We start from the raw sequence: 20,282 nt of genomic DNA, 5'->3' as shown, positions 1-20,282 counted from the left end.
CTATAAAGAGTTAGCTTTCCCGTTCAACACGAGGTTGACCAATGCAGAGCTTTCGGCAGTGTTTTCTTGCCTTCTGGGATGTTTAGATGGTGGATTGGAATGAACCAGGCAGGGTGGGGTGGGGGTGGGGGGATGGTGTAGGCAGGGCGTGGGGCCTTCTGCAGAGCAGCATCCGTGGATTCTATCTGCTGCCAAACAAGGACCCCTCCAAACACTCCCCCGGCACCTGCATGAGATTAATCCCAGTCGGCTATGTGTGATGGGAGAGAAATCATGGCCTTAATCTATAGCACATGTTTCGGAAAAGTTCCAGACAGACACCAGCCTGGAGTGAGAACTGCGGATTTTTCAGTGACTAATGTTTGAAGGGTAACATTTCCTTAGTTTCATAAAAACAGAACGAAAGTGTTTTTGGGGATCTGCTTCAAAGAAGACGTGGAAGGGGTGACTGTGGGCGCGCTCGCTGCTGCTGGGAGGTGAGAGCCAGAGAGAGCAGAGTCTTCCCTTGGGTCTCACCGTCAGGGGCAGCCCTACTTGGACAGGTGGAGGGAGGGATCCCCTGGGAAGGAGCTCATGCGCTGTGGGCAGACCTGAAACACACTTGCACAGTACTGAGCACTGTTCGTCTCCTGGGGGCTCAAGCTTTCATCAGATCCTCAAGAAAGTCCAAAACGTTGAGGCTGTGCCCACTGCCTTCCACCAGTGTAAATCCAGGCAGGCTAGAAAAGCAAACGCACAAGAGCTGTCAACAGCTAACAAGATAAACAGAAGAAGTTCTATGTGGATTCTGATAACAGATTCTACAAGCATGACAGGAATGGGAGAGTCCACAAAGGCAGAGACTAATAAATTTAATATCCAAAGTCAGAATTCTCCTTATGCTAACAAAATCAAAATAAAATGACATTAAACTACATCATTTGTTTAAAAAGAAATTCCTATAAATCAGGAATAAAAACTCTGCCTCTCAAATTGAAGAAAAACTAGGCAAGGGTTAGGAACAGACAGTTCACAGAAGAGATACAGTTAATAGCAGTGGAATGCTGGAGCTGGCTGGTACTAACTCCTCACAGCCAATTCCCTACTCCTTGTTCAGTGATGTCACGTTAATGGCTTGAAATTGGACATGGTAGGAGTTTTCACAGCAGAGAAATCAGCTATAAATCAGGACTGTTCTTATGGTTTTTTTTTAAAGATCCAGTTTACTAGCTTACCACTGGCTAATAGATGTATCAAAAGGAGTTTGAGTTTATCAGTAATCAAATAAACACAAAAAGAAGGGATAAGTATATTTCATCCAATCCCAAGTCCTGCTAATTAAAGACGTCTGGAAAACACTCTTAGCAACTGAGAGAAGACCCTGAGAACTGGAAAAAGTGAAGCACACTGGCCCAGAGCCCAACAGCTACTCAGCGCTCATTCTCGGTTTTGTTTTTTTCCTTTTATGCATCTTGGTGTGGGTTCTGGAGACGCCCACAACCTGGAAATAACTAATGGCACCAGACCAAACAAACAAACAAACAAAACACCCGTAAAACAAAAACACCCAGGAAAAGCCTGCCCTTTCTAGCCAAACACTGGGAACGGGTGGTCCAGAAAGAGAAGTTCTACCATCCTCCATCTGACTGCAGCTCAATGCCAGAGAAAAGCCATGTCCCCTCCTCTCACCCAGCATCACGGCCATCTCTGCTTTCCATCCCTCCCTGCAGTAATGGCCACGTCCTCCTCTGGGATGCAGCCTGGACAGCACTTTTAATGGACCTCTCACTACCACGGAATCCAAAAGAACAGAAGTACCAAAAGAAGAAACCAATCAGCAGACTTCTATATCCAGCAAAAGTATCCCTCAGGAATAAAGGCAAAGTGAAGACATTGTCAGGTGAAGGAAAACCAAGACAACTGGTCACCAACAGACTTGCTTTAAAGAATGGCCGGGGGGCCGGTGCCATGGCTCACTTGGTTAATCCTTTGCCTGTGGTGCCGGCATCCCATATGGGCACCGGATTCTGTCCCAGTTGCTTCTCTTCCAGTCCAGCTCTCTGCTGAGGCCTGGGAAGGTAGTGGAGGATGGCCCAGGTGCTTGGGCCCCTGCACCCGCATGGGAGACCAGGAGGAAGCACTTGGCTCCTGACTTCGGATCGGCACAGTGCTGGTGGTTGCAGCCACTCAGGGAGTGAACCAATGGAAGGAAGACCTTTCTCTCTGTCTCGCTCTCTCTGTCTGTAACTCTACCTGTCAAATAAATTAAAGAAAAAAAAAGAATGGCCAGGGACCGGCACTATGGTGCAATGGGTTAAAGCCCCAGCCTGCAGTGCCGGCATCCCATATGGGTGCTGGTTCGGGTCCCAGCTGCTCCTTTTCCAATCCAGCTCTCTGCTATGGCCTGGGATAGCAGTAGAAGATGGCGCAAGTCCTTGGGCCCCTGCACCTGCGTGGGAGACCTGGAAAAAGTGCCTGGCTCCTGATCAGCTCAGCTCTGGCCATTGCAGTCATTTGGGGAGTGAACCAGTGGATGGAAGACCTCTCTCTCTCCCTCTCTCCCTCTGGCTCTGGCTCTCTGTGTAACTCTTTCAAAGAAGTAAAAGAATGGCCATAGGAGGTTTTCCAAACAGGAAAGATAACGGAGAAACATGGATCGTCAACAGTGAAGACAGCACAGACATGGCAGATGCATGGCTGAGGCAGCAGGCTCTCCCTACGTCACGTTTGGCGGAAAGCAAAAACGGTGTCATCTGACGTGGTTCTCCTCACACATGAAAGTGGGATTGAGGCGTCTCCGTTACAGAGAGGAGGACAGAAGGAACGAAACTGTCCTGGACTCCACCTGAAGTGGTCAAAGCCTGAAGCCAGCAGACTGTCACCACGTGCGTGTCCTTGACCTGTCGAGGGGCCGTTTTCAGCCACGGCTGAGCATAGGCGTGTGGTGCTGTCAGAAGACAAGATCACATGGCGACTGCCATCTCTCACAGGCCAGGCATGCGGGCAGGCATCTTACAAGGCACAGCAAAATCTCATCTCACGTGACAAGGGGTCATCCCGCCCAAAATGCTGATATTGAGAAACCCTGTCCAAGATCAATCATACCAAAAACTACATAAAGACATAGGCTCGAAAACACTGTAGAGAAATCAACATGGAAAACTAAGAAAAGTTCAACTAAACCACAGGAAAGGCGGGAGTACAATGAACAAAAATTGGAGGAAGCAAACAATATTACAATTACAGTTAAATCCTAACGTGACAATAATTTTTTAAATTATTGTTAAATGTAAATGGTGTAAACAACCTATTAAAATACAGTGACTGACAGAACGGATGGGAAAAAACATGAACCAAATAATGTGTTGATAAGCAATTGTTTTCAAATATTATGCCATCAGAAGGGAAAGAGGACAGAAAAATATCTTCCTTACAGATAAATAAATAAAAAAACTAGAGTGGATTTATTCACATCAGATGAAATAGACTTTAGAACAGATTACCAAAGCTAGACATTAAATAATGATAAAATTTAATTCACCAAGAAGACACAGCACTCCTAATTGCATGTATCATAAAAAGCAGAACTTATGAAGCAAAAAACTGATGAACTAAAATGACACACAATTATAGCTAGAAACTTCAACATCTCCTCTCAATAACCGATAGATTAAAATCGAGGTATTTGACAAGAGTGAGATAGTCTGTCAAACTGCAAGGCTTTGAAATGTTCAGATTTACTTAGTGCTAGCGAAGTGATGGTGAGAAAGACGGCGTTGTAACGAAGGCGTGTGACGGTTCTGAAAACATTTAATCCCAGTATCATGAGGCTTCCAGAGGTCATCCCATGTTTCCAACCAAATATTTCATTTTTAAGATTCTCCTAAGAGAAAAATTAAGCCCCCAAATTTATCTGCCTAGACCTTCATAACAGAGACGTTCTACTAAGAACATCAGAGATGGATCGGTCAGCTTTTCACCGCTACAACAGATGCCCGAGAGGATCTACCTATGAGGGAGAGGCTTGTTTTCGGCTCACAGTTTTGGAAGTTCACTCCGGCTCAGGTGAGCTCCCCTGGTTTGGCATTGGGTGAGGAGAGCACAGTGTGTGCAGAGGACTGGAAACAGCACGCGGCAGGCAGCCAGGCTCACCTTCCACACCTATCCTCTCGTGAGAACTGCCTTGCAAGGCCACACCACCGGCACCCAGCGACCCAAGCCCTCCCGCCAGGCCCCCTCCTGCACACCACAACTGCATCAAGTCTTCACCCTCCCAGCACCCCCAACCCACAGCCCTGGAGTTTAAAGTCCTGCATGGGTTAGGGAGACAGATCGCATTCAAACTACAGCAAGAGATAGCCTAATACGCCCACTACTTGGCAAATACTTAAAAAAAAATTCCATCTTCAATTATAGAGCTCTCATTAAAATAACATTTTTGAATGCCATGGTAAATGTGAATGATTTGAAGGCAGAAAAGCAATATATATAAAAGTTATGTACACGGAGGGTGATCTAAATTATGCTAAAATATACCTAACCGTAAATATATAAAAATGGCTCGAAGGAAACTAGTGACAGCAATGAAAAATTACCAGTGATTATGACGTCTTCGTGTTTTCCTTTTGCTTGATCCCTGCTTCCCCTCAAGTTTCCCGTTGTGAACTGTCACAGTCATGGTCAAAACAAACTGTTACTTGCACAAAGGGCATAAAAGCTGACACGCTAGACACAGAGTATCCAATGCAGCGCTAGGACAGAGAAACTCCATAGGTGGCAACTTTTTACAAACAGTTTTGAAAATGAAAAATGGTGTGCACAGTCATGATTGTCCCTCAGGGTGGCCACCTGTTCTGGGTTCCCTGTCTTATTGTCCAAGCCTAATTATTAATAGTGCCACCTGCTGTACTCAAAAGTGCCATGATGTAGATAAGCTGCATGGGTATCTTACTATTCTGAATATAAATAACAGTAAATTACGATATACTCTACCCTTACTGTATTCAAGGACCTGCACTAAATACTTTGTGTGGAGGCTGTCATTTAACCACCAGAGTACCTGAATTATTTCCATTTCATAGAAGCTCTGAGAAGCGAAGCAACTTACCCACGTTTGCACATCAGCAATGGGCAGAATCTGGGTTTGACCCACTTCCCATCAAAGTGAGCACCGTGGCTTACCTGGGCTTGCCTGAGCGCAGGGTTGGCGGGCAAGGGTCTGGCAGGGACGCTGGGTGCCCGAGGGACCTGGTGCAGGGGCGGGAGCACTCGCTGAGGTGACTGGGGCACAGGGACTTCACGGTCGTTGAGGGGTCTGCTGATGTCAACGTTCGGACACTGTGGCCATCTGGGACTGTCCTGTGGGTCAGAGCCAAGAGCCACGCCGAGATGGGTTTCACATTTCAATGACTCGAACCTAGGGATGTTAGCAAGAAACCCTACAGGGGGAGCAGGGCCAACTCATCTGCTACAGATACCTGAGGGCGTGCTCAAGAAATCTAGAAACTTCCCACCCTCCTTTCCCCCGAATCTAAAATAGAGGATTGATTTTAAAAAAGCTGTGATGAACAAAGAGGTGCCGGACACTGGAAAACGCCACGTATGGGGCCATGGACTCAGGCCTCAGGGGAGTGAGTCACCAGACGAGGTGTAGAACAGGACAGAGCTCGCTGAGCGTGCCCAGGTCAGTGACAGCAAGGAGAGAGACAGGAGCCCCAGCAGCCAGGGTGAGGGCAGAGGCTTGCGTCTGGACACCCTTTGTCACATAACTCAACAGGTGAAGTGAGGGACTCCTTCTCCCTCTTCTCTCTCCCCCTTTATAAAAAGCTGTTCTGCTGAGGTATAACTGACGAGGAGTTAACCGTGCATCTTCAAACTGTACAATCAGGCGATTCTGGACCCGTGCGACACATGTAAAACCATCACAGCCAGCATGGCAGTGAACATGTGCACCAGCCCGGCGTCTCCTCTTCCTCCTTCCCTCCCACGCCGCCAGCCCCTCATCGCTTCCTCCCCCACACAGGGGCTTGCAGTTTTGAGACTTCTACATAAGTGGGCTCATAGAGGATGTCGTTCCTTTCTGTTTGACTTCTTTCACTTGGAGTAAGTATTCTGAGATTCTCCCACAATGCACCTGTGAATGGTTCCTCCCATTTTAGGGTTGCAGTCCATTAAGTAAATGAGCCAGTTTGTTTATTTCACCTGCTGATGGGCATGTGGGTCATGTACAGCTTTTGCCTCTTAAAAATGAAGCCAATTTTGCCTAAAGTCCCACGTTTGAGGCTAGAAGGTGGTAAAGGCCATCAGGAATGGTAGCCTCCCTGTGGACACCAACACTCTACTCTTGCTCGACATTTTCTGTTTTTTGAGTTACAGAGAGAGGGGGAGAGAGAGAGAAATCTTCCATCCACTGGTTCACTCCCCAAATGGCTGCAATGGCCAGGGCTGGGCCAGGCCAAATCCAGGAGCCAGGAGCTTCTTCCAGGTCTCCCACATGAGTGCAGGGGCCCAAGCACAGAGGCCATTTTGCTGCCTTCCCAGGCTATTAACAGGGAGCTGGATCAGAAGTGGAGCAGCTGGGACTCAAACCGGTGCCCACATGGGATACTGGGGCTGCAGATGGAGCTTAACCCACTTTTTCACAATGCCGGCCCCATCGACACTTTTTGAATAGAGGGAGATAAAAGTTATGGAGGCAGGTGCTGGGTGTAGCATCCCACATCTCTAGGTTCGAGTCAAATTTCCACTTCCTGATTTCTGCTAATGCACTCCCTGGGAGGCGGTAGGTGATGGTCCAAGTAATTGGGTCCCCGCCACTCACATGGGAGACCTGGATTGAGTTCCTGGTTCCAGTATTTGGCCTGGCTCAGCTCCAGCTGTTGAGGGTACTTGGGAGTGGACCAGTGGGTGGGACATCTATCTCTATCTCTCCCTCTCCCTCCCTTGTAAATAGCCAGTTTGTTTGCTATGGACTCTGTGATGATGATGTTTTTGCAGTCCTTTCTCATTTAACGTCAATGTCGTCCAAGATCAGAGTCTGGACTCTCTCACCGAGTCCCATATTCAGGAATTCCTGTGGAGAGGCCGGTAATTGACACAGAGGTCAAGAAGCTGCCTGCGATTGCCCATAAGTGCCTGGGGTTCACGTCTCAGTTCTGACCCCCATTTCGGCATCCCGGGCACCCTGGGAGGCAGCAGGTGACAGCTCAGCTAATTGAGTCCGCGCCACTCACGAGGGCGACCTGGACTGACTTTCCAGCTCCCAGCATGGACATCTGCAGAGTGACCCCGCATATGGAATAGAGGGATTGATTTTTTTTTTATTTAGATTTTTAAAAAACTGGTATACCTTTGTTTCTAACTCTGCCTGTCAAAAAAACAAAAACAAAAACAAAAAAAAACTGGTATAATGAACAAATAGGTGCCTGACACTGGAGAATCCCAAGAGTGAAGCCACGGACCCGGGTCTCGGGAGTGAGTCATCCAGACGAGGTGTGGAAAGCGCATAGCTCGGCTGAGCGTGCTGAGGTCAGTGTCAGTGGGGAGGACCCAGGGGAAGAAGATAGGACCGGGGCCGGCGCTGTGGCACAGTGGGTTTACGCCCTGGCCTGAAGCACTGGAATCCCATACGGGCACTGGTTCGAGACCCTGCTGCTTCCCTTCCCATCCAGCTCTCTGCTGTGGCCTGGGAAGGCAGTGGAAGATGGCCCAAGTCCTTGGGCCCCTGCACCCACGTGGGAGACCTGGAGGAAGCTCCTGGCTTTGGATCGGCTCAGCTCCAGCCATTGCGGCCAGGTGGAGAGTGAACCAGCAGATGGAAGACCTCTCTCTCTGCCTCTCATCTCTCTATGTAACTCTGATTTTTGAATAAATAAATTAATCTTTAAAAAAAAAAAGGAGAGACAGGACCCCAGCAGCCAGGGCCGAAGTTCCCTTCTTTCTTGTAGCTACATTAAACAACAACAACAAACTTGGCGGAGTAAAAAACAAATCAGAGTGAATTCAAGCAATAATTCACCAGGGTATCAGAAAAATCAAGAGACAGTAAGCAGGGGGCCTGGGCAGCTGTTGGTTAAGGGTCCAGATCGTGGACCCCCAGGGTGGGCAGGGCCCCACAGCTCAAGCTGCAGTGAAACGGGCTCAGCTGAGACTTGGTGTGCCTGGCTGCAACATTTGATACGGGACAGTGCACTGAGGAAACGCCCAAACCTGGTTGCTGGCTTGGAGACCACAGCAGGGCCCCAGACTGCGGACCCTGTGTGCCCCTGGGAACGTGGCTGGTCCCAGGGCCTGGAGGGATGATGGCTCTCAATGTGCCAGACACCTGTCCAGCGGGGGATGGAGTGGGGCCACCCTGCCGGTCCCGTCACCAGCACCTGTGGCATCGAGTGTGTTGGATGGGTGTTTCACAGGCAGCACGTCTAGGGTCCCATCCCTATTCAGTCTCTTCCGGACAACCTCACGCCCGCACCGCGTCCCTATGTTTGCCCAGAACTTACCTGTGATGTGTTGGGACGCAGCTGCCTACTCATCAGACCTTTGCCGAGGTGGGCGAGGTGAGCCTGGCCAACCTGGGAGCCGCTGGGTGGCCGTGAGGGACGCACGCACCTGCAACACAGCCCCACGCAGTGACCACGGGCGCTCCCCCTTCTGGTTAACTTCCTGCGTCGTGGTCATGGTGACACTCTGCACATAATTTACTTATTCTAATTCAGTGCAGTAAGCATGCAAAGGAAGAATGACCTGACAGTCGTCCAAGATTAGGAAATGGGTAACGACTGCCAGGTATTCTGTCGGGCGAGATCTGCAGCCCCTGGAAAAGCAGCTTTGTGACCGACTCCCAAGAGATGTTGCCTATGAGGCTGGTGTCAAAGCGGTCACATCTGTGGAGCCACAGGTTCAAACACTACAGACACAACAGACACACCCTGGCGAGGACAGTGCAGGGCTCCCAGGTCTCCCAGCAATTACTAACGTAAGACTGGGAGAAAACACACCAGCACCTTCCTGATTTAAGTATTGAATGGCAAATAGTTTGAAGGGAAAGTCAAAGGGGCACTGGTCCGTCAGAAATTAAAAAAAGAAACCAAGCAAACTGAAAAGCCCTGCGTCTCAGTGTCCAGAAAACCTGCGCTGTCTTTGGCGAGGTGAATGAGACGACTCGGTTGGCGGCACATCTCCCCAGCCACCGCGCCTTGGAGCGACAATGCCCTGACCCCAGGTACCTTAGCTTCTCAAAGGTGGTCTTCTTGTTTGTAAACAGCAGTCGGATCAAGGTCTTCCTTTTGAGGTAAACCACAAACCCAGTGGCGAGAAGGCACAGGATGGTCGCCAGGATTGCTATGGTTAAGCCTTGGTTATCTGAAACAGAGCACATGTGACTCATGGAAACAGGCCGTTATGATGAGATATGGGGGGATCAAATTGTGACATTTATGGCAGAGCGAACGTTGAAGGCACAGAGATGGAGGGGGCTCATCCCTAACGATGGTCTCATAAACTGGTCCACTTCAAAGGTCATGCGCGAGCTTCCGGCTGCGCTGCCATCACTCATCGCGGACCAGTCTGGGGCTCGCTACACAGGAAGAGCCTGGTGGGCGGGACCAGAGTGGGCCACCCAGGCTCCCGACATGTGACAGCAGCAGTGGCAGGAAGGGACAGGCAGCCAGCGCACATCTCATCAGATCAAGGCGGACCCCAGCTGAAAGCTTTGCAGCCCTCATCTCAAATGTGCAACTTCCAGTCCCTGGCTCAGTCTTCAGGGGTGGGCTTGGCTTTGTCGCTTTGTGTATTTTTAAGAGGAGACTTATTTCTGGGCATCTCAAATTAGTAAGAAAAAGAAAACTACAGGGCTTAAACAAAATGCTCATTTTTCTTGGTCATGTTTGGGTCTTTTTAAAGATTTTATTTATTTATTTTACAGTTACAGAGAGAGAGAGATAGAGAGGGCTTCCTTCCATTGGTTCACTCCCCAAGTGGCCACAATGGCTAGAGTTGCACCCATCTGAAGCCAGGAGCCAGGTGCTTCCTCCTGGTCTCCCATGTGGGTGCAGGAGCCCAAGGACCTGGGTCATCCTCCACTGCCTTCCCAGGCCACAGCAGAGAGCTGGACTGGAAGAGGAGCAGCTGGGACTAGAACCGGCACCCATATGGGATGCTGGTGCCGCAGGCAGAGGATTAACCTACTGTACCACAGTGCTGGCTCCATCTTGGTCATGTTAGGGTCTTAAAAATCAGCCACTGGAGGAAAAACCCTCTCTCTGGAGATGTAGTTTGTCTTGACGAAAAAAATCAGCATGTTGGTGACTCGATGCCATTTGTTGAGGAGGTCTAAGGGACCTCTCAAGGCGTGGGAAGGGAGGGGCCTCAAGCCTCAGCCTGGCCTGGCTACAGCCGTGTCAGAGGCAGACTCCCAGGGGCACGGCTGGGCGACCAGGCAGTTTCATCTGAACTTGGCTCTCTGTCCATGTGTCTCACTTTGCAGCCATGACCAGGGTGTGCTTCACATAGTGGGTGCACAGACGGCCTTGCGGGCTGCTGGGGCTGAGTGAGGGTGACAGAAGTCACCCAGCTGCAACCCTGACCCCCCAGCTCAGCTGTGCAGCAGCCCCCACTGTGGGGAGCAAGACCTGCACCCCGTTTCTTAGCCCACCCCTGCAGATCCCAATAGGCAGCAGCTCCTGCCCGTGGGGAGTGCACCCTCCCCCAGGTCCCTCCACCCCGCCTGGCACCTGTGGCCAGGTTGTACACGCTTTACCATGTCTGCAGGACCCAGAACTCCTTGTTAATGAGCAACTGGAACCCAAGGCCCTGCCACCTTTGCGTGCTCCGTGCTGGACGCCACAACTGGAACCCAAGGCCCTGCCACCTTTGCATGCTCCGTGCTGGACGCCACATTCCAGCATTCAGTCGTTGCAGCGACAGCACGGTTGCCATGGCTGAGATGTCACCGAGGACAGGGAATGAGCTCCAGTGAGGCTGGAGAGCAGTGGGGACAGCTGGGCACGGGTCAGGCTTGTGCACACCTGTCGCCTGTGTGAGTGGGCGTGGGGTGGCTGCTGCACCAAGCACAGCCCCTGCTTCCCCACCACTGCAATGGACGCTCACCAAAAGGCAAGGCTTGGCCATCCTTTTCCTGCGTGGGCCAGGAAGAGCCATAACCGGGAGCTGCAGGGAGCGAGGCTGAGACTCGCCCGCGTGGCCACTCACGGCCCATCCTGATTCTCTGCACAGACGTGCCTGGTGGCCTGGCCCTGCAGACTGGTGTTGTGTCTGTTGTCATGGCGATGATGGCAGAGCCGGGATTCAGGTCTGCCAATCACAGCAGGCCTTGGGGACCAGTGACCCCCTCTGCAGCAGCATGTCACAGGGAGGCGACACCAGGCACTCTGGATTCTCAGCTGCACTCCCGGCCAGCTCTGCCTCCGTTTATCTTGCTTCTCTCACTTTCCAAGCGATGTCTTTTCAGGCTGGCCCCTTAACTGCCCGGCGGGAGCTCTGAGACAGTCGCACTGTGCTAGGAGCCCACATCTGGAGAGGCGAGCCGAGACTGCAAGCACAGCTCCCGTGGAGAGCCTCTCCCGGGAAGGCCGGAGCCCTGTCTCCATCTTAGCTGGGCGGCTTTGGGCGAGTTACTCACCATTCCTGAGCCGCAGGTCCTTTAGATGTGAAGAAAGCACCGATTTGATCTGGGCGTCAGATACGGCAGAGGGGTCAACAGGCACCTGAGTGGCTTAGTGCCGTGCCTGCACCTGTGCCAGCTGCCGTGCTGGTACCTTCCCGAGCAGAGCTGTCACTCTGGGTGAGTTCAAGGGCATTCAGTCCACACCCCAGGCCCCAGCACCAATGAAGTTTTTACCCTCAGTAGTTTGCTGTAGAAATTGCCCCAGCTAGAATGGCCAAGCAGCCACTCGACCAAAGAGATCGGGTAAAGACGGGAGAGGACTTGGAAACTGGGAGAGGGCACAGGCCTTCAGCCCCACGCGGGGCCTCCACGGGGTTTCCTGCTCTTGGGGCTGCACCTGCACCCACACCGACGGCCACCACGCCCACCTGGAGCTCAGCACGCACCCTAGGGACGCTGGGTCCTCACTGACCTGCTTGCCGGATGGGGCCACTGTCCGTGCTTCCTCCAAAGCCAAACTTGTCACAGAAGGGAGGCGCCCAGTGGGCTTCGCAGTGGCAGTTCTTCCTGTTGTTGCACACCTTTCGGGGCGAAGAGACGGGGGAGGCAGTGTTAAGGCCTCCTCGGGTAGGGCAGAGCTGAGTCTCTGAGCCCCAGTCAAGTGCCTTGGCACGAGCAAGGGCACTGTGGCCAGAGCCCTCCACAGCATGCATGGAGCCAGGCTCAGTATATTTCACCATGAGAAGGATGAGCCCCCAACACAGCCCCACCCAGGGGAGCCTGGGCCCAAAGCCAAGGTGGCAACCATCGCCTGTCGGCAGCCCTGCAGGGGACGAAGGAGGATTCCTAGGGCTGTCCATCCCTTCTGGCTCTGCTCCTCTTCTGGCTTCCCCTTGGCCTCATTTTTCCCTCCCGGAAGCCCTCACTGTTTGAACATGATGGCCTTGTGTCAGAGCCCCAAGGCACCGCGGGACCTATGGCCTCCGGGCCCACACTGGCCACCTTCAGCAGGGTGGCGCAGAGAGGCCAGCCTGGCGAGACCTGCGGTTGGGCCTGCACTTCCTGACGTCTACAAAGGCAGTGAGGCTCGGACAGCGCAGTCCGAAACCACCTGCTTCCTTCTCGCCATCCCCAGCTCCCTCGTGGAACAAGATGGCGGCTCTGGCTGGCAAGCGCGGGGTGCCAGGAAGCAGGAGTGGGGCGGTGACGGACTGAGGGTTACTGACAGGGCCTCTCCCCAGCCTGCTGGACTAGCACAAGCACAAACGGAACGTGAGCCCGAAGACCAGAGGATGCTGTTTCCATGACGACCAGGTTGCATCCTCTGGGGATATGCATAAGGGCAAGGCATCTAAAAAGCAGTCTGGCCAGCCGGGAGTGGGCGGGAATCCGGTGGGGGCCGCGGGCCCTGCACACAACCAGCCAGCTGCGCCTCTGGGTGTTTTTATACGAGAAAGTCAGTGCAGAACCACAGACTTGGAGCCAACCCGAGGCCATGATATCGGAGTTGTGCACACCTGAACAGATTACGGAAGTTTGGAGTCCACATCCCACTCTGACAGCTCCCTGCTCTCGCTGGCATTTTTTGATCAATCCCGACAGTCAGGGTTAATTGGAAAATCCCAGGGTGCTTCCAAAAGTTCATAGAAAATGGAGCAAAAATTTTATTTTGGTGCAAAAGAATTTTGAAATTCATGCCTTGTTTTTGTCCATAACATGCATCTCCCCGAACATTTCAAAGACCCCTGGTTTTTCAATGAAGATGAAGTGAAGCCAAATTAATTAGCCTGTGGCATGGCCTGTGCCGAGTCTGTTTCCTGGGAGATGCTGCCGTTGATGTACACCCACCGGGTGCACGCACCAGCCCTCACAGCCTCCCACCGCCCCGGGCACTCGCCAGCCTTTTACAACTCGGGGTAAGCAGGGAAATCACAGCCGGAACTTCACATGCAGGTGCTACTGGTACACCTGGACCAGGTGTATGGCTGGCTACTCCACCTGCCTGGGAAGCGTGGGCCTTGCCTCTCCCCCATGCAGAGGGGGAGTGAGGAGCCCACCACCCCGACTCGGGGCCTGACGTCTGTCAGTGAAATGCCAGTGCGCTCTCCGAGGGCTGGGCGAGTTTGCCTCTCCCAGCTGTTAGAAACCCAGGATTCAGTGAAGACATAGAGACCTGCTGTTGTGGCACAGCGGGTAAAGCTGCTACCTTCAGCACTGCCGGCATCCCACATGGGCACGGGTTCCAGCCCTGGCTGCCCCACTTTGGACCCAGCTCCCTGCAAATGCTCCTGGGAAGGCAGCAGAGGATGGCCCAAGTGTGCGGGCCCCTGCACCCACGTGGGAGACCTGGAAGAAGCTCGTGGCTTCAGATCAGCTCAGTTCTGGCCACTGCAGCCATTTGGGGAGTGAACCAGCAGATGGAAGATCTCTCTCTCTCTCTCTCTCTCTGTCTCTTCCTCTGAGTAACTCTTTCAAGTGGATAAAAAAATCTTAAAAAAAAAAGAGGCCTGTGATGTCATGAGTCAGCTACACTTGTGGCCATCACCCCACTGGGGGGCACAGTAGGGCGCCATGTTGGAATGTGGGCCAAGGTGTGTGAGCTTTAGAAAGAGAACCTGGAGCCTGAGCCTTGCAGGAAAGGTTTCAGGACAAAGCCCTGGCGGGGATGACCAAGGTCAAGTCCACCAGGAAGAATAAATTATGCTTTAAACAATTAAAGTCGTCTTCTCCCTAAGGAGTCTCCGGCTTGAAACAATGGCCTTCTTCGAACCCACTGGGTGGGATTTCAAGACCGTGTGGCGAGTACAGTCTGCCGGCGTTGTTTTAATTTCTTTGGGGAATAGTTCAGCTCAGAAACACATTCTGCGCGGCGGTGGCAGGGACGGTGCCGTCCAAAATCCCAGTGTGGAGCTCTTCGGGAAGGAAGGCTAATTTTAAAATTACTTTGAAGATGACAAAATTCTTTTTAGAAGTCACAGAATGTTAATTTAAAAGATAATTACTGCTCAATCTGATTTTCTTTGTGAAATAAAAATGACATTTCTCACACTATGTAAAGGTCAAAGAAAATGAATGTCTTCAGAAAAAATCCCGAGAAGACACTGGCTGCTGTAGTTTTAAAAAGCCGTGGGTTGTAAAAACCTTTGCTAAATGAGTGACCTGCTGCGTAGCCGGCTGCCCACACAGAGGCGGCCCGGACTGCTTACCCCTCTGCCGTGGCACCGCCTCGCACACTCGTGAACACCGAAGACGCTGATGTTCTGACACCGCCGATTGAGGCAGATCTGAGAGAGAACACAGCAAACATCTCAGCGCCGCTGAAAGCACACGCAAGCACACGCCACACACACACAACACGCACACACACATGCCAGCACATAAACAAAACACGCAAACACATACAAGCGCAAACAAACCGCACAACACACACAACAGATAACATAAATACGCACATGTATGCACACACGCGTGCACACACACATGCAAACACACACATGTGCGCACACATGGGGAAACGAGCGCAAGCCACGGAAGCTTGAGGAGACGGCCTTCCTGCGCTCAGCTCGGCAGCAGCGCCATCGCGTGTTTTGTTCAGCTCAGCCGTGGGCCTCACTGCGACTCCAAACTCAGGGTCCTCGAGAAACCTCAGCGTGAACATTCACACTTTCAGGCATTTTATGCGGTTTCAGTTGATCCCAGATAATGGATTTTCTCCTGACTCTCGTTTGGAGCGTGCAGTGAGGTCCACGTTCTGTAGCGTCTGTCTTCTCTCCATGAGATGGGCCAGACCCCTCCCTGGGGCCCATACGACTCCTGGACCCCCAGACTCTTTCGAGGGAGCTCTCCCACAACAGGGACCGGCAGTGTCCAGTGCAGGACCCAGTGCAGCCACAGAAGCGCTGGGCGGAGGAGAGCCGACGGCCCTGTGGTCTCCACCTCAGCACCCCAGAGACGGGCACCTGCCGGGCGGCCCTGGGCTCCTGTCCTGTGCACTATACAGTCCAGACGGTGGGGACCAGGCCCTTCTCTCTCAGATGTCACAGACGAGTGGGGTCAAGGAAGAAGATTTTGAACACAGAAGCATTTTCGCCAAGTAGGGCTTTCCTACAGGGGAGGTCGCCGCCTGACCCTGAATGCCCTGTGGGAGAAGTGCCTGTCCCAGCCGCTCTGAGGAGCTGGTGGGATCCAGGCCGAGGGAAAGGCCACACCCTGGCTGACACGGAAGTCGCCCAGGATTGCAAGGCACACAGCACGGGCCCTGATGGGATTGCAGTGTGGCAGTGTGGTTCTCCTCCTCGAACCTCTCCTCCTCGACCCCAAGCGAGGCTGGAGACAGCCTTCAGAGATCAACTGAGACCCCAGCTACACCTGGCACAGGTGTCCAGACTCCAATTTAAAAATCAGGGGACATTCTAGCGTCAAGACGTGCAGAGAAGCCGTGAGGTCCAGGGGATGCTCAGCCTGTCCTATGTTTCCTGTGCCATCCCACTTCCTCCAGGGGCAGGCACCTGTGGCTCAGGCTGTCGGGGCACAGGGAGTGGGCGGGAGGAGAGTCCCTGCCCTTGGGATTCTGGGAGGGGAAACAGACCTGGCCCTGTCCTGTCTTCTCTGTGACCCCCATGGTCCTGAGTGAATGCATGACCGTGCTGAAATTAGGGTCCTGTGAAAGCACTGAGAGACCTCTGAGACCTCAGGACGCAGGAAGGACTCGGGAGCACTACAGGGCCGGGAATACAAGCCCGATTCCCCCACACCTGCATCTCAGCGCCAGCCTGGTCCCTGAGATGTATGGACTTAACCTTCCAAGTCGCAAAGGACTGGATCCAGAGACAAGCTCTGAGGAGTGGGTCGAGGAAGCGAACCAGCCCCGAAGCCCAGTGTTGATGGTGGCACCAGTGAGTGTTGGCCTCTTACTTTTCCATCTGCGCACTTGGTGCCGGCAAGCACCAGCCCCGGGTCCGGCATGTCATCGCCCAGGTACACGTGGGTCCCGCGGCAGAGAATCCGGCCACCTTCTTGCAGCGGGATATTTGTTTCTATGGAAACTGCATTGGTCCCGATGACCGGCCGGCTGGCACCTCCTTGGCACTGGATTTTTCCGCACTTAGCGTCTCTGAAGGATGAGAACCAACAATTCCCAAAGCAGAACAGGTGGGGCCGAGCCCAGGCCACGTGGGAAGGGGACAGCCGCACCGCCGCCAGGCCGTGTGGATCGCCTACCTTGGCTCGCACTTGGCGAAGGAGCTCTCAGAGTCTTTGCCGCAGTTGCCGTAGGGGTCCCCCGCGGAGTTGACCCTCTCGAAGCAGATCCCGGGGGCGGGCTTGGCACCTGGGACAGAAGCAAAGCGGCACCTGCAGCTCCCGCGAGCTTTTCTGTTTCACTTTGAACACCGGGATTTTGGATTCAGAGGAGTCACACCCGGTGTCTCCACTGAGGCTGGCAGAGCCTTGAGCATCGACAGCCAGTGTCCTCTCTGAGCTCAGCCCAAGGCCAAGCACACGTCTCGCAGCACACTGCTCTTTGGGCCTGCTATCCAGGGCCCCTGTGGAACCAGACCCGGCCTGGGGCAGCAGGTGGCTGGCTGGCTGGCTGGCTGCCGAGAAGAGGGAGCCTGCTCGCTTAGTAACAATCTACACAGCCCCATGAGGAAATGCAAACTGGGGTAGCCTCCAAAGAGTGTGGGGGAAGGAGACAGAGAGGGAGGGAGACAGAGAAACAAAGAGAGAGGGAGGGAGGGGGGAGAAGGGAGAGGGAGGGAGGGAGAGGAAGGGAGGAAGAGGAAGCGTGGGGTGGGGGAAGGGGATACAGCTGGGGTCTGTAGTGCCAGCTCTGGAGGGCTCCGGAATCCCAGGGTAGTGGTGTCCGCTGGAGACCACGAGCACGTGAGGAAACCGCACCACATCCTTCAGAGCCACGCATGCCTGTGCTGTGGTCTCGGCCTCCCTTCCCCCACACCTCGGCATCTTGTTTGGGTATCGCCTCTCCTATCGCTTCCAACTTTGACCATTCCTGAGCCCAGCTCTGGGAGAGCTGTGTCTGCCTTTGAAAAGGGACCGCGGCTTTCGAAGGGACCAAGCAGGTGATGGGGAAGGCCCTCCTCCTCCCAGGGAACAGAGATGCGCTCATTGCTAACTTCATCTTTGACCTGGGCCCAAGTCCTCCCCATCAGCCACTCAGACACGATCATCTCATTCCACCGAGAGAGAGAAGCACCACCTAACACCACGCACCTCGCTGCACGAGGCGAGCACCGTGCCCAGCCACACGCCATGGCCCCAGCCACCCCAGGCCTGCACCTCTCATTTTTGTTGTTTTTAGGACCACTTTGGAGAGGCTCCCCCAACCTGCTTTTAAAGGGACAGTAGCCCACACTAGAGCTGGTTTTCTGTCATGAAGACGGCAAGGTCTCTTCGGCACAGCCGCCGCTTTTCCTCCATCAGTCGGCCATCCCTCTGCTCACAGTGGAGCTGCACCATGGACATCCCCAGCTTCGGCCTGGGGGGGGCGCTGATTGGAGAGTAAGGGATGGGGGGTGCAGGTGGGGGTGGGGGATGGAGCCTCACACGGAACCTGCACGTTGTCCTTGAGTCACTCCTGTTTGGGTCCTTATAACCAAGGTTCGTGGCTCCAGCTGATCACAGCAGTTAGGGAAACCTGGCATCTAACAGTGCAACAGTTGCGTGTTTCTCCATGGACCCTGGGTATTTATCGCTTGCCTGGCTAGCTCTGTCTCCTCCCGGTCACCCACCCTGGTCTTTCTGTCCGTCTCTCCGTCCATCCGTCACGTTGCAGCCCTCAGTCACACACGTGTTTATTCATCACTATCGTTCGGTGGGGGGTAGTACAGTGGTATCCAAACTGTACAGAGCCCCTGCCGGCTTGAAAATTGCAAGAAGAAATGGAAAACAGACAAATGAATGTTTTTCTGAAGCCCAATGTTGGGAAGTGCACAAGGGAGAAACGGAATAAAGAGCTGACCAGGGAGACAATCTTGGAGAGGCCAGGGCTGAACCCATCACTGAATCCTAGCAGTGATGCTACAGGGTAGGTCTCATTATCCGTTTTACGGACAAGAAAACCGGGACTTAGGAGAATACGTGTGCTGCTTCAGTTGGCGTTGTTATCAAGGGCAGGGCTGGAGGGAGGAGCCCTGCAGAGCCTTCCTATGGAGGGTCTGGGTCCCACACCGGGCCTTCGTGGTAGAGAGCAGAGCAAGACCCAGTGCCACAGCCCAAGCCACCCCAGATTCCATGGACATGGGACACAGCAGAACACATAGGGCCCTGGGAGACGGTGCCAGGTTCAGTTTTAGCTCTGCAAACGTCAGCAGTGTGGCCCAGCTTGGAAAACCAGTGTGCTGGGGCCGGCACCATGGCACTGTGGGTTAATCCTCTGCCTGTGGCACCGGCATCCCATTTGGGCACCGGTTCTAGTCCCAGTTGCTCCTCTTCCAGTCCAGCTCTCTGCTTTCGCCTGGGAAGGCAGTGGAGGATGGCCCAAGTGCTTGGGCCCTGCACCCGCATGGGAGACCCGGAAGAAGCTCCTGGCTCCTGGCTTTGGATCAGCGCAGCTCCAGCCATTGCGGCCATCCGGGGAGTGAACCAACGGATGGAAGACCTTTCTGTCTGTCTCTACCTCTCATTGTCTGTAACTCTACCTCTCAAATGAATAAATAAAATCTAAAAAAAAAAGAAAAAAAAAAACAGGTGGGCGCAAGATGCAGTGACTTACGCACTCTCGGGGCCATCAAACAGCATTCGTGGTAACGGAAGCCCCGCACCTGCGCTTCAGGGCCGCTGCCACTGCCCAGGACCAAGTCCCACGGAGAGATGTACGGCCATGTGGTATACGTGCTGCCGAAGCGAGCACATGTACGGCCATGTGGAATCTTTTCACCAACACGAGCGGCACAGTCACGTCTTAGGGTACGTTGGCGACTAACGATGCTGAGAAATTCTGAAAACCCACATTTTAGTGAAGAAATGTTGCCTTTTCACTTTACTCTGCCTCATCCTGGAACAATTTCACTCAGATGCTTTGTTTCTCTTGTCTCAGTGATTTCGCTTCCCGCAGGGTGTCCCCTGCACTTCTCCTTGCTCTGATGTTGGCTTACGGTCCCCTGGGACGTCCTGAGCACCTGCTCCCCCCTGCTGTCACCAGGAGCCACTCCCAGCAGAGGGACAGGTGCATTTTGTTTTTCTATTTGCTCAGTGGGCGTATATTTTTGCTTTCCACAACCTAATCACCTATTCTGTTGCTTGTCAAAGTGGTATTTTAAAAGCTCTTTTACCAGAAGAACCAAAAATAGAGGCAGGAAATCATACCCTAGGAGTAACAATTAAAACACATGACAAGTGAACTTGTCTTTCTGAGGTCAGTGGACCACCATAAGCCTCCTAATTCAGGATGCATAGGCATTTGTGACACACACAGTGTCTCTCCCGCAGGGCTGTGGCATTCGGAAGAGGTGGCTGGGAGTGAGCCATCAGTGAACAGCTCTCTCTGATGAGTGATTCTGGGGGAAGCCTTGTCTTACAGGTGGGTGTATGGGGGACAAAGGGTTATCAAATGCTAATGGCTCTTGCAATGCCTCCCCATGTTCAGTCTTCACACTCGGTGGCCACGGCGCAGGCTTGGAAGAGCGAGGGCTTGGGGCTCAGCACCGCGCAGGCTGATGGG

At 53.2% G+C, this 20,282-nt stretch overlaps 1 protein-coding gene across 1 annotated transcript in view; it reads right to left on the bottom strand.

Moving 5' to 3' along the window:
- The window catches only part of ADAM12 (ADAM metallopeptidase domain 12), a 319,392-nt gene that overhangs the window by 13,041 nt on the left and 286,069 nt on the right, over positions 1–20,282 (bottom strand). Inside the window, exons 15-21 of the mRNA XM_062215166.1 lie at positions 16,823–16,931; positions 16,517–16,715; positions 14,809–14,886; positions 12,075–12,183; positions 9,204–9,339; positions 8,478–8,586; positions 5,161–5,337 (exon numbers count right to left, since the gene is read on the bottom strand). Coding sequence (XP_062071150.1) covers positions 5,161–5,337; positions 8,478–8,586; positions 9,204–9,339; positions 12,075–12,183; positions 14,809–14,886; positions 16,517–16,715; positions 16,823–16,931 — 917 coding nt within the window. The remainder of the gene's footprint in view (positions 1–5,160; positions 5,338–8,477; positions 8,587–9,203; positions 9,340–12,074; positions 12,184–14,808; positions 14,887–16,516; positions 16,716–16,822; positions 16,932–20,282) is intronic.

This window comes from Lepus europaeus, chromosome 17, assembly GCF_033115175.1.
Source record: "Lepus europaeus isolate LE1 chromosome 17, mLepTim1.pri, whole genome shotgun sequence".
In the NCBI taxonomy this organism is placed as follows: domain Eukaryota; kingdom Metazoa; phylum Chordata; class Mammalia; order Lagomorpha; family Leporidae; genus Lepus; species Lepus europaeus.
The sequence above is the reverse complement of the archived record's forward strand: the minus strand, read 5'-3'. Positions and strand labels throughout refer to the sequence as shown.